The 15814-nt window shown below is 31.6% G+C and overlaps 1 protein-coding gene across 3 annotated transcripts in view; it reads left to right on the top strand.

Annotated features, from left to right (window-relative positions):
• Window positions 1-600: 600 nt before the first annotated feature.
• LOC132947266 (RNA-binding protein fusilli-like) overlaps window positions 601-15814 on the top strand; it is a 75767-nt gene continuing 60553 nt past the window's right edge. For 2 of the 3 annotated variants that reach the window (XM_061017523.1, XM_061017524.1), the window contains exons 1-2: window positions 602-1062; window positions 8301-8556. In XM_061017523.1, coding sequence (XP_060873506.1) covers window positions 8311-8556 — 246 coding nt within the window. In that variant the 5' untranslated portion in view covers window positions 602-1062; window positions 8301-8310. Of the gene's footprint in view, window positions 1063-8300; window positions 8557-15814 lie in introns of all 3 variants that reach the window. The other variant, XM_061017522.1, reaches the window with a different exon arrangement.

Genomic DNA, 15814 nt, shown 5'->3' with positions numbered 1-15814 from the left:
GTTACGGTTCCTTAAAATAACGCGATCGATGGTCGTCCCGCAACCCAATTTTTTCCCACCGACACTCCGTGGTAACCTAACCACAATGTTCCTATACAATGTGCATATGGTACGTATGTACTTATATATATAATATTTCGTATTATATTATTATAAAACGTCATAACGATGATAATACGCACCTGAAGGTCGCCGCTTTCAGTCCCTACCACGCGACGACGACGACGACGATGCGGCGGCGGCGAAGAAGATCCCGACGACGGCGGCGCGGCTGCGGCGGGAAAGACGGGGTAGTGGTTCCGCGGGTAGGGGGAAAGCCGGTTTCGCTGGTGGGGAGTGACGCCGCCGCCGTAATACACGTAGCAGCAGACACACACACACGCACCGCACACACACACACCGCACACACACACACACACACACACACACATCGCGCGCACACACGCACCGAAATACCTGGTTCACCTGGCCGTATCACCTGGCTCCCCACCGCCGTCGCCGCCGCCGCGGACCGTCCTCCGTTGCCGCCCCCCGGCCCGCTCCCGCCGTAATCGCGTTTGTAATACCTGTAGTATTTTTTCCTACTCTCGCCGCGGCCGTTTACAACGCAACAGAGAACCGCCGCCGCCACTCGACAGCATTCGGTCTCCGGTGTGCGTGCACGTTCGGTCACAAATAAAATACACACACGATCGTGTCGACGAAAATCTAAACTCACGATATCATATCATATTATTATTGTTATATTTAAATAAGACTTACGTGTACTGAGTGTGTGTCCTTTTTATTATAATATAATTTAGTGAAGGTAAATAATAGTATATTATTATTCATTACGCACAAGTCTTCGACGTCCCCCGCGCGCCCTTCCACCGGATCGTAAATCGGGATTCCGGATATACGTACATATTTCGAAAGTTCGGTTCGGTCTCTACAATTTTATCCGTCGCGTGTGCGTGTCAACCCCCCCGTCGGATTCGATAGAAACACAAACATTTCGTATCCTTGAGTGCGCCTCCCGAACGACCGGAATCAAATAACGGATATGAAACGGGCTGAACGGTGAGTTACTATTGTCATGATGTGTGTGTGTGTGTGTGTGTGTGTGCGTGTGGATACTATCTCCGTATACGGTACATGTGCTGATCGTCTGCAGCAACAGGTATCCTGCTTGAAGCTTTTCCCGTTCTCTCCAGGCACAGTAGCTCAATATTTTCGTTTTCACTTTTCGCCTATAATCTCCAATAGATTACGATAAAACCGTATCTGTGTTGGTGTGTTCGTATTAATAATATGATGATGCTTTATCGGAACCGATGAATTTTGTAGTCGTTACATGCAATTATTATGCCTTCCGTCGGAAAAGTAGCAATATCGTCGGTACTTCTAAAATTAGATCAAACTATTATTATACATACTCGTTAATAATGTAGTTGTTGTCGCATGATAGCAACATGTTGTTTCTATACATTTTATCTCTTATCCATTGACCGATAACATAATATATTTATATACCGGCCATAGGGGTTTTCGTTTGAATCGAACACCTTTCGATTAACGTGCGTGATAGTGAATTTCGAACATTTTCTAATGTTAGACTTCGTGATTTCTAACGCGTACAGAATAATATCTTCGCTTCAATTTATTAGATTTCGCATTCGAAATGTCATCGTTTATTGCACCTACCTAACTATTTTATAGGTAACCGCATAATGTTTGCTCTCCCTATCGTAATATCGTATTAGTCATTATTCGCTGCTCGTAGTAAAATGTGTGTACTTTATTGTTGAAAAATATTAATAAAATACGAGATAAAAACAAGATTTTATTATTTATATAGATATATAAATTGTTAAGTAACTAAGTAGGTAATTTTAAAATTTAGATTTCATAGTTATATTATGATTTGAAATAGTTTCTAATAATTCGTTCATCCTAAGTTTAACAAATTATTATAGAATTATTTATTTATACATAATATACTTTAATTTTTTTAATTAATTCGATATTCGTATGGTTAATACTTAATATACCTTGATATACAACTGCAAGTCATCAACAACCTTTATTATACATCACAGACCACACTACCACAAGTACGACAGTATATCGTCGTAAAATATGATTGTATAATAATATATTTAAATAGCTAACATTTGAGATTATTTTGTTTGATACTTAAAACTAGGTACCTATACAAATGTGTTTATTTTAAACTTAAATAGTATTAAAATTTGTTTTCAAGTTAAAAGAAAAAATAAAAACAAATTAGTACTAGGTACCTAGTATATTGAATTTGGATTAAAAGAAAAAAAATGATGTTTATACTTGTACTAATGGGTGTTTATAATAACACTATTATATTAGAGTACCTATACATACAAAATTAGACTTAACTAACACGAGTTTTTAAGTGGTAAATATTTATTAATTTTTGACATATTTAAATAAGTATATATTTAGCTAAAAACATTCGCTTGTGTTTTATTATTATAATAGTATGTACCTACGTTTCATAAATTATCAATTTGTTTGTATTTATTATTAATGCAATGTGTAAATTAATATCCTATATGAGGAATATTAGAAGTTATATATGATTTAACGAACTGATAATTATATTAAAACTTTTAAAATAGTTTAGTCAATCTAGTGAACAATTTAAATATATTGATACCCATATAAGAATAACATGTGGTTTAACGCATTTGTTATTTAAAAATGTTACGTAAAAGACTTAAAAGTATAAAATCAATAGAAAAACTATTATTATAACATTCGATGAACCATTCTGCGATTCATACAAATCATACGCATATAGAATTGGATTATAAAAATATATTCTCAGTAATAAATTAGATTTTAATATAATTGTTGGCCCTAAAATATGTTTATATGTATATTAATGTCATAACTTACAATAAAGTTCTTAAATACGCAGTACATATATTATGCTGTGCAAATTGTATTATACGAGAAAGATGAGATCATTAAAACAATTTGATTTTCAACGATTTGTAAATCCTTAGTTTAAGTACAAGATGGATACCACCGACACTTGATACTTTTTGTTAGGTTATTATTTTCATATATCGAGTGTTATGACACGTATTGTGCGTTTTTCACTCGTCCCAATAAAATGTAATCGCTTTGAAGACTTATTTAATTTTTGAAATTTTCCCATTGATGCTCTTCTATACAGCAACATCCGTGTTACCTTTCTGGACGACGTAACACGCGTATTATTATTGTTCCATCCGTGGTCTGTGATGCGTGTCCAGGGAACTACGACCGCTGCAGCGGGCATTCCCATCAGCAATACCGTGAAGGAATTTGTCAACTTGTTGTTCCCCCCACCCATCCCTCGTCCCATTGAGTATATGATGAACTTTGTGGCCCGGAGGACAATCGATAGAAATCCGAAATTCTTAATTTATGTATTTTTATCTCGAAAATGGTATCGTTAATATTCCATAATAATATGAAAAATATAAAATGGACCTAACCCTTTGAAACACATATTATGTTGTGTTGATTACGTAACGCACGTGTTTGGCTTCATCCTTTTTTTTTTTTGTCGAGAACACATAAAATACGCACCTATGATATAAAACATATAGTCATTTAAATTGTGTTTCACCTCCCCATTGTGTGCGGCAACATATTAGTATATACAATCGTCGATCAATAAGCAGTCGTCCCTAAATAATGTTCTATTCAAATAATATTTAGGTAGGTAATATCTATCATATAGTTTTGTTTTTCATCAACGATTTCGACTTGGGGGTTTTTTATAATAATATATGTTGATTATCCATCATTTTTCAAACTTGTACCAAACGCCAGGGATAGAGAAAAAGACAAGTTCTGACATGTTTAACTGGTTTACTTATACTGATTTTTATGATAGCTGGACTTGATTTTTAATCATATTCATTTCAATAGTTCTACGAACACGAATGTAATTTACAATACTATTTATTTAGCTTTGGGTTTTAAGTTTTGTATTTATAACGTTGAAATTAGCTGGCAGTATATCTAGTCATTTGTGTATATAAAAAAATGTTATTTCGTTAATTTTTCTTTTTTTGTAAATAGTTTAATTATGTACCTCGTGATCACAGATTGCATTCAGTTAGGTCAAATGAAAATTGAATTTATATTATAATATTGCACAAATTCTTTAAAATAAAAAAAAATGAATCATATTTTCACTGAAGAAAATAATAATACATTTTAGTAGGCAATGTAAATTGTTAGAAAAACATGGTATTCTGTAGTAGTATTATTTGTGTCACGCACGAAATAACAAAACAAAGATTTGTGATACTGATATAAAATATCAAGTTGTTAGATGCGCATGCGTGATATAATTCATATTTTATTTGTTGTGCACCATATTATTATGATCGTGTATGGACCAAGTTGGATACATCTATTAAATAATTTGTCAATAGTATAATTTTATAAAAAATTATCCAAATATTCAACTAATCAAGGCCAAAAACGGCTTACCATAACAGATGTTTATCAATTAAATATTATCAGTGCAGTATCTACAGTGCGTAGTGGCCTAGCGGCATCGTTCACTTTTTGTTTTATTGTCAGGGCACAGTTTAAAATTATCCACCCACTCTTAAAGTCATAACAATGTATGATATATGCTAACAAAATATATAATATAATATTTTAAAAAACCTACTCACCTATTAAATTATACGAGCAAAATATTATAATATATTCCATTCACAAGAAAACAGTTCTTATGTGATGCCACTGAATGTGATCTGAATTATATTTTCTGACGTTTGTAGAAAACTCAAAGTTTTTTAATCAAAGCCTATAATATCATAATAATAATTTATAGTAGGTACATAAGTTTACCTACGATTTTATTATACATCTAATATCTATATTATAATTTACTTAAAGAGAGCATTGTCCTGCAATGTATTTATCAAAACCGTTTTCAAAATAAATGATTAAATTGGTAGACCTATTACATTTTATACTGGAAAATGTGTAATTGGAAATCCTAATTTCATCAAATCAACTTAACCTTTAAATCACAGTAGGTACTGTTCTGTGTAACCGTTGCTCCATCAACCGAATCGTGAGTATATACTATATAGACTATATAGGTACACTATTTTGTCTCTATTGCTTGTACAATTTTTTTTTGGTATTATTGTTCTCCTCAATTTGCATCTGTTCAGGTTATGAATGGCTCGCCGCACGTTTTTAATCGGTTCATCGGTCGCAGAACGGTTTTCCCGAGCACAGCGGACTGTCGCGGCCACCGGTAACCGAATCGTTGCTGGTGAAAGCCTACCTACGCGGTCTCATTATTTCGACGATATATTTTGACGTTTCCGTTCTGTATTACAAAAGGTGTATACAAATTTATTTTTAGCGACGACCCTTACAAAGAAAAACCACATCTCATTAAAAATTAAAAATATTTCATATGCATTTTGACGTAGGTACTTATTATATAGATACTGTATTGAGTAACTTTTTGGTTTTTCTATTTTCACCGACACGTAATCATATCGTAACTTGCTTAATACTAAAATATCTAACTAATTATGGTCACAATTAATAACATATTTTTATGCGACTTACCATTTGTAACGATCTGTGTTTCGCTTTAAACACTGATAGTTAATAATCGATCACGCAATATTTCTGTATATACCCATGGCGTAGTAGGTACATTATTTAGTTGGTAAACTAATTTTTATTATTACATTTTAATTATACATTATTTAATGTATCTAACCTAACCAACATGTTACCTACATACCAAAGGCGTAACATTTAATATTTCTGAACATTTTTCCTTAAACAATTTTCTATTTCTTGATATAACTTTAGAAATGTTATTTCAAAATATCATGTTTTTTAAAATGCAGCTTTGGAACTATGTTTATGATAATCAGTCATAAATAATAAAATAATATGTATAGTATATTATATTATAGTTATTAGATAGAAATTTTAAAAAAATTAATTAAACGGTGTACTATACGAAATTTGTATAATACTATAGTAAATAATTTTCACGTACTTAGAAATCCATTCATTTAAGTAATTTGCAGTTCGTTTATTTAAACTAGGATTAGGTACGTATAAAATGTTATATTTGTAATAAATTGAGTGTGGTGACTTTGTTATGCTCAATGCATTATAATACCTATAGGTAGGTACGTTCAATTTGTTATTCTATTTTGAACACATCAAGGCCATAAATATTATATTCATTAAAAAATATATCTGGGGAAATAGTGTTAGGTGTATATATGTATAATAGGTAATATAATTTACTATTATAAAAGTATCTGCTTCACGTGTAAGATTTAAAATAATATCATATTATTTATATTGTACCTAATTAATATTAGTTATTGTATATTTAGTACACGCGTGTGCTATATACATTATACAATATACATATATATTATATATATATATATGTATATATGTACCTATTTTATTTTTAATCTAAAATATATAAATTTAATAATAAATACTAAACAGGTTGTACTAATTAATTGTATAAAAATTTGATTTTTAAAAAAAAAATATTTGTCTCATACATGTAATAGATGATTAGATACAATAGAAGTACTTATTATTGTGTGTTCAGTGTTTATATACATCCTTGAACTTGATAAACACTTCGTAGTATTATTTTAATTTAGATTTAAAACTGTTACTAAAAATTTTAAAGTATAAAATAAGTTGTTTTTATTATACTATTTTGTACACTACGTATTATAATTTTCTTTAATAATATTTTTTACTATTTTTGTTTGTTTTTTTAGTAATTTAGTGCGTATTGTTAATACAATAATACAGAACATTTTCAGTATCAATAACATTGTATATGCTTGTAAAGAGAATTACTTTTTGTGGTTTAATGTTATTTGGCTTCCCATATGAGTTGGAATGTCTCGATCGTTATATTGAATAACTCCGCTTGCGTAAAATAACGTTTTCAACCCTTTCATTTTCATTTATGTTTATTGAAAATGTGTAAAGATATTTGGAATTACTTAAATTTGTAATTCCACTTGTTTGTACGCTGTTCTACGAAAATGTCTTAATTTTCTATGGATTTAATAGGTTAACGTAGAGGTTTCAATTGGCTTAGGTATGGTTTTGGTATAGTATTATTATAATTGTTAATTATTATAACATACGATTCGGCGGTCAAAATGTTCATCATAGTACATTGTACGTGAATAAAAAGATACATTGTACGTATATCAATAGATTTCAGTTCATCGATTTGTTGAACGTTTGTTAAGCCTCGGGGTGTGACACTTTAAAAAAAAATATTTTGTTGGAATTTTGTTAAATCAAATTATTGTCATAATAAAACAATACAAAATCTAGTACCTATACACCTTAGCTTTTTGTGTTTTTAGTTATTATTTTATGTGGATGTAATGTTTTCGATTTTTATAAATAAAGTGTTTCCATAAAAACGACAAAACTTAATATTCTAAATTACATTATACTCGTAAAAATTGATAACGTGTTGATAATATAATACAAATCTCGTGTTGAAAACATAATGTAGTACGGCAGTACGCGTAGTTTGCGAATAGAAGACGGCCATGGACGTAAATTATTGCGTCACATGTAAATTTTCTTAAATTACAGGAGACTAGTCTAGTAAACACTGTCAAGGTCATGGAAATTTCTACAAGAATACACGATGTTTTACGTTATTACAAGCAATCAATTAAATATTTTTACGAATTACGTATTTTTATTCGTCCTTAAAAAGAATGTGATACGTTTCAAAAAGATTACTACAATTATACTATTAAAATACATAGTTATATGTATGAATGTCGTTTTTTAGTATTAATTGAATAATTTAAAATATATTTGTTACATTATGAATAATCATTATAGGATAAAAAAAAATAGTAAATTAATAAGTAGATGTTAACAATATCTATTAAAAATTATCTTTCAAAAACACTAGGCTTTGTAAAGATAATTTGAAAATTATAAATACCTATACATCATATTAATATTATATAATTACTTGTATTGTCAAATACATAATATATTTGTGTGAACTTTTCGTTCATTTAAAAATTATATTGGATAATATAACATTTTACTAAACAGCTGTTTAAATTTTTTTAGAAAGTAAAAATAAGCATTATGATTAGTGAGTACCTTAAACGGCTTAAACTAGTGCTTATTATTATTTTCAATGCAATACAAGAAAGTTATTTTTAGCTTTATTATTAAATATTGTATGTTTGTTTATATAGGTAATGGGGAATGTCCGACATCAAATCGACGGTCTGTGATACTCGACCGGAGGTGGAGGTGGTGGAGGAGGGGGGCCTCCAGAAACAACTACAAGACGTTTGCAAAAGCATTAAAGTCACTAACATGAGAGCAGCCACACCGTACCTATGTGCGCTGTACGTGGCCACGGCCGGCCACCAAGGAAACCTTCTTGGATCTGACGAACAGGAGATCGTCCTGCTCATTTACGTAGTCGTCGACATGACAACCAACACCGTGAGTGCTATAATAATAATATGAGTAGTTACAATAGTTAGTATGAGTTGGACATGACTCGGTCGAGCGTATAGTACCTAGTGAATTCGTGCTATTATTTCGGTGTATATTTTTAGAACGTCCTTGTCCACCTGTGTCCGTTGCGGTACCTACACATATAATTTCAGTGCCAACTTATACGTGCGTTTTTCGTTTTTTTAACTCTCTCTTTGATTTTAATTTTCCTCAATACGGCCTCAGTAATTACCTTTATTACGTTTGCAATTCACCATATCATTAGGACGAAGACGATAATACGAGTAGATACACGCCATGTTGTATGTGTGTCTCGCTCATTTCATAACCGGTTCCGTTCCGATGGAAAAAAAATCAGCTAGCACATCGTCATAGCTCACCGAGAGAATTGTACTTTTGTGCTCGTTTTGGCGTGCGGAGTGCGCACAGGGGGGGTGTTCCCTAAGCAAAATTGCGGGTGGTCTACAAAGAAATAATATGATTTGAACGATCCGGGACATCGCATTGTTGTCGTACATTTCACACCATTATCATTTAAACAAAGTGTAGGATATGATAATATTGTACATCATAATATATTATTCTGTATAAACTATATTCGTAGTTATACCTACCACTTTCGCCATTATAAAAAAAAGTATCTATTTTATCTCAACATTTCTTAATAACTTAACGAAAATAATAATATATCCATTAACAAGTAACGTGCTCTTATCTATATGTTTATGACACGGGTTGACACTTTTTATTGAAAGGCTTTTGATTTTATGGCACAATAAATATTGTAAAAGAATGGTTTTATTACTATTACCTATCGCACAATACCTACTGTTTAACCCCTGTCCCTTTTCTATACAATAATGAACGCGAGTGTAGTTGTAGTTGCCTCCGAATTCTACCGCCCTCGTCCATGAATGACCTGTCATTTTCTCACGACTTCGGTGATCTACAGACCCTATATATTTTTTGAATGAGGTTTACCTGCACACTTTTTAGTACATACAATATCAAAACACGTGTGCGACTTCGCCTTTTTATTGTATAAATAAATTTCACAAAATTATCAATTAAAATATTTTAAATATTGCCACAATACATTAGTCGTATCCATAACGAATTTCGTATTACCGCATGAATCGCGAGCCGTGACAACAATATATTTCAATTAAAAAATTTTCTCGACTACAAAAAATTGTTTTTAAATATATATTAGGATATGGACCGTATAGATGTTTTAAGTCTATACAGTTATATTATGTTGCAATGGCTTTAAATAATGTGTAATATAAACCTAATCGGATTTATTTTTATCGCTGAGGGTATTCGGTCCAGCATTGGTGTAGACCAATTTCTATTTCTAAGTAGGAGGAGAAAATGAATATAATAAGTATAGGTACATTATGATTATCGTGGGACGATAAAAATTAGATCATGATGCAGGGAAATGATGACCCCTTTCCACAACCACCTTGCAGAGGACGCCACTGCAGCATCTACAACAGTAAATCATCGATAATTAAATACAGGGTGCGCGAATCTAATTACATATAATATATAGGCCCATCTATACTATCTATATAGGTTACCCTTTTTAAATAATAAAAATACCCGAACACCCGCATCGTTTGATTTAAACAACATATTAATATGGATATTTAGCTTACGATATTTAAGATAAAAATATCATTCAACAGTAATAGTTATATATACGCAGTATTGTCCAAGTACACTTTTTACATAATACACGCGGTAACGTGGAAATTTAAAAAAAATTACTGCAAAGGCGAGTATTTTACCATAACTATTTATATACCGGTTTCTTCGCCCATATACGGTGTTATGCAAAAAACATAGGTATATGATTAGCCGGTGATTTAAGTTGATAAATATTCTCTGTCTGTAATTTAAAATGCAAGTACACTTTAATAAATATACATTCATTGGATTGGTCGATTCATATTATTATATGTATAATATTATGTGTAAACATTATAAAAGATTTAAGTAACATTTGCACATCGCAATTTATAATAAGCAAAAGAAAATTAATATTGGTCAATATGATTGCATTTTTATTAATAGATGTAATCTTGTTAGACTAATCACCAGGTGGGTAATTATATAGAGATTGCTCGTTCATCATCACTGCGTCTATCGTCGTCGTGCTAGCAACCGAATTGCACGTGATTACAGCTTTTGGCTGCAACTTTTCTCTTCTTTTCCCCTGACCAGCAGTTCTTCGACCCAAGTATAATAGCTGCGTTGTTATTTCAAAATCATGTGTATTATATTTTAAATTTAACAAGAGGATAGGTTCCATTTGTCTTTACATAAGTACTCCTTACGTTCTCAAACGTATGCGAAAATTCTGTGTATCAATATTATATTTTAATATCGTTTTGATCATTTTCCGATATCTGCGCGGATCAACATGTGCCCCATTAAGAATTTATACCAAAAAATTAAATAATATTTTAGAATTTTTTTCATAATAAAAAAGAAAACCTCGATCTTTATAAACATCTTCACTCGTAGGTAGTCTGCTGCAGCAGCGAACATAATATTTTTTTTTTGATTATTTGCGTAAAACAATCCATCCGAGTATTATGCTTTCGTGTTATTATCTGTACAATAATATTATTATAATGACAAAAACGTGATATGATAGTGTTTCTATCTACTTTTTTTTATTGTCGAATACAGTAAAAGGAAATTAATTAAAAACCACTGCGGCCGAATGATAACGCGTAGAAATACGCGAGAATGTATACGTTGAACCCAGCTGGCGATTAAGTGCCGCCGGGCGTTTGTGGGCGAGGGACGCGTCAAAATGGCCGAACGCCTCCGCCCGTACCCTGCGCGCGCGTCCGATTTATCCCGCCCAACTTTTCCCGCGTGCACGAAAACGGAATACGGGTGGCGGCGGCGGCGCCGGACGACCGCAACGCGTATTTTTCGTATATGCGCCGAGCGGCGGCCGTGCTATATTTATTATTTTTCTAAAAAATAAATAACGTTCGGCGGGTTGCCGCGACGATGACGTCTTCGCGATAGGTATTAATATTGTCATATTAATATTAAATTATGATCCTTCGATTTACCGTGTATTGCGTTCAATACGACGCCCAGAAAATTAGGGCTTTCGCGAACAAGTCGAAATAATGAGATTTAGAGGTAAAAATACACATTATAATGATCGTCGTCGTCACACACGCGGGATTCGGGTACGGTCGGGGGCAATTAGTCACGGCCGGGTATTTGCGTGTGTGTGTGTGTGTGTGTGTGCGTGCGCACCGGCTACAGTGTGAGCCTCACAGCGCGCCGTAATGATGAGCGGTGTGCAGGGGGGGGGACGGCGGGGGAACGGGTTGAAAATACATAATAATAATAGTTTGTAATTTTACTTTTATAACTACATATTTTACGAAATATGATTATCATATGAATCAAAACATTCTAACTCAGAGCACACGCACACGCGGCGGACGTTATTATAATATTATTATTAAGAGACACAAAATAATATAATAGTGACCGTATAAAAAAAGACTTGAACTATAATATTGCTGGAGTGAAAAAACAATAAATTAAATGATTTAATATAATATTATATCGTATTTGGTGTGCACATACTGGAAAGTATTATATTGACTATTTTGAGTAAATTGCATTTTGTTCGATTAATTATCAGACGAGTCGTACAGAAATTATTGTATAAATATAGTATTAATATCGTCTGAAAATTGCAGAAATAATGCGTTATAATCGGTGAAAATTTGATTTTTAAAAAATGTAATTTTATCAGCCTAATCAGCTGAACAACCTTGTCTTTAGCTGATGTATTGGTATAATATTACAATTACAGTGCGATTCGCTTAGAGATAATAATATTATGTGTGCACATTTATCTGGCCGTTTAAAACGTGTATGATCTATGAAAACGGTTTCAACAGCTGTTTTAAATGCCTCGTGTTTGATGCAGGTTCTATAACTCACCTAACCTACCTTGTAATCGTAGTCGAGTTTGTGTCCTTCGTCGATTTTTATAACTGTATACTACTACATTGCATCCACATAATTATTACACGGGGCCAACCTTAATATTTTGTTAAAAAAAATCGTTAAAGCGTCAAATCAAATCTATATAGGTTATAATAATGATTATATAATATTATTTGATAAAAACGTCAAATTATAGAAAATTGTTAGTTTCATGATTGGCCATTGATATCTGCAGATTGACCTCCTACCGATAATGTTTTTCATCTACGTATCAGTGTTATTATTCAAAGTTATAGCTTATTCAATATATTTGTATTTTGCACTCAAATAATGTATAGTATATAATAATAGGTATTCACTGTTTGTATTTTTTCCTTATATGTATATAACTGGCAATTTATCTTTTAGTTGATATTTTTCTGTCTCTGACACCTATTATTCCGCTAGCTGATCTATCCCTAAGTATCATCATTTACAGCTGATAAAGTTATGAATTTTCATTTTTCGTTACATGGTTTTTATTTATACATAGGGACTATAAGCGAAGAGTATACTTTATAATACATAGTAACTTGCAATGTCGCACAGAGTTCAAGGTTATACTATGGTAGCAGTTCAAGGCCTTCTCAAACACATATGTTTCATATACATGCATCATACAGCATAATAAGCGTATTTATTAATATATATATACTTATATCTATATAATAAATTATACTCGCATGTGTGATATATAAGTTATAGGCGATGATATTATATTTTTTTGTGAATTGTAAACGGAAAATAAAACTTATTTTTGCGGAAACTTGTGTGAAATTTGACATCTGACGCGTTTTTATTTTTTTTTATTCAACAAAAATGTATTTACGGAAAACGTTAAGAACATGAATAATATGATGCCTCTAGTTTTCGTTTTTATTATCAAAAGTATTAAAAGATCAATATTGTTTTAAAAAAAAACTTACATATTGTATTTTGGTATACAGCCCAAATACATTGTAACATTTTTTTTACTTATTTTTACATACATACGATCAAGTGTAAAGTAGATATACTTTTTAGTTCTACAATACAATAATATTATTATAGGAAGATAATAATATGTATGCAATCGACTTTGCCGAATTCAGTTTTTAATTTTTATGCTCTATGGGTTCGTCCTAATTCTACTCATAGTTTATTCTCATAGATTTGATTATATATATTATTATAGTTACCATAATATTATAGAATATAGACTAATCAGCGAATCCACGTATTATCAGTATTGCAGCAGATGTCTATACGAATCTAATATATGATAATATAGTACCTATGTATTATTTTCTACCATTATTTGTGATATTTTCAGGATGAAATTAGTTCTACTCTTCGACAGAGCATTATTTTCTTGCGTATTTCTCAATTTATCTACAAGGTTATTAGGCCAAAGTAAAAAGGTATAACACATTTCAAAAAAAAAAAAGTATTTGATAGTATCTGTAAATACTTTTCAAAAGTATTTGTATTTGTACTTAAATACTTTTTTTCCAAGTATTCAGTATTTAAATACTTTTGTAAATAAGTATCTGTATCTATACTTGAATACTTTTTAAAAGTATCTTTTACAAGACTATTAGGTACAGCCCAAACACATTATAACATTTATTTTACGTATGTATACAATCGACTTTGCAGAATTCAGTTTTTCTGCATTATGGGTTCGTCCTGATTCTACTCGTAGTTTATTCTCACAGATTTGATTTTATACAATACTATAGTTACCATATTATAAACTAATCAGCGAATCCACGTATATATTATCAGTATTGCAGCAGATGTCTATATAGAATACGAATCTAATATAATATGATAATATAGTACCTATATATGTACATTAAACGTATTATTTGTGATATTCGCAGGATAAAATTAGTTCTACTCTTCGACAGAGCATTATTTTCTTGCATATTTCTTGCGTTTCACAGTGTTTTGCCGCATTTGATCGCGAGTGGTTTTTGTTGTGTTCCAGTCGGGATTTAATTGCGTATTCGTGGTATACCTGGCGGTGCGCATAGCGTAATAATTGGATTCGGAACGGCGAGCACAGTGCCTTTTCTTTTTCTAATATTTTTTTTTATATATATTTTCCTACGGCGCAGCATATCCTCTATATAATACGTTAATACCGCTCCGATGTGATGATGAAGCGCGTACGGAACGCATTTTTTTTCCATCATCTTCCTTTCTGTTGTGTGCTGCTTCTGTCTTCGCCGAGCCGCTGCCTGCAACACATAACGGGTTTCGACCGTCCTCCTCCTCCTCCTCCTCCCATCATCGTATTATACTTGCCACCGTTCATAGTTTCGTACTGACATTTCATACATTGCATTATAGGTATACGCGCGCTGTATGTATTATATTATAGCGTAGGTACTGCTTGTAACATTATTGCAGCTAAATACATTATATTAGCAATATTCGTTGTGGTTGATTTGTGTCTGAAACTTTGAAACGACTGCACTTCTGCAGCACGTTGACTTGCAGTGATATAGCTAATGGCATCCAATACCACGATTAAAGATATACTGGTTACACAACTGATACGTAAAATAATACGAATTTGTGGCCTATTCCGTTATGTTCAGTTTAGGCTCCCAAAAGCATGTATTGAACTAATGTTTAGCGCTTCTAGCGGAAAATTACAATAGTTATCAATTATCGTATATTCAATATTATCTATCAATATTATCTTAGATAAAACTATAAAAGTATAAATAACATTTGTAACTTTGTAAGTTGTAATGCAAAATTTGTTTTTTGTTTATAACTCATAAGCCTTAATACTTGATTTATAGTTTATACAAGCATTTAAATGGGTACTTGAATAATTTTGTATTTTGATAATACAATATACAATGCCTAAGTGCTGCGTATATTATTATATAATTTATATTAATATAAAACATATTCATCAATTGTTAGTTATTTATTTAATTTTATTATTATATGGGGAGAAATGAATAAAATGTATACCTGTTATGCAAATCACAAACGATTTTACAAAACTTTAGCTGAAAATCTGGTATAAATACCTAACTAATATACAATAATGTTCAATTAAATCTTAGTAATGTGCAGAAATTAATATAACATACTAGTACTGTATCTAAAACCGTGGACCGTGATAAAAAGTAACTAATTAATAATTTCAAATTTTTTAATTTTTTAAACTTATCTAGTGACCACGATTTAAGGTATA

Source organism: Metopolophium dirhodum, chromosome 6 (assembly GCF_019925205.1).
Source record: "Metopolophium dirhodum isolate CAU chromosome 6, ASM1992520v1, whole genome shotgun sequence".
Lineage (NCBI taxonomy): Eukaryota > Metazoa > Arthropoda > Insecta > Hemiptera > Aphididae > Metopolophium > Metopolophium dirhodum.
This window is presented reverse-complemented; position numbering and strand designations above follow the sequence as displayed.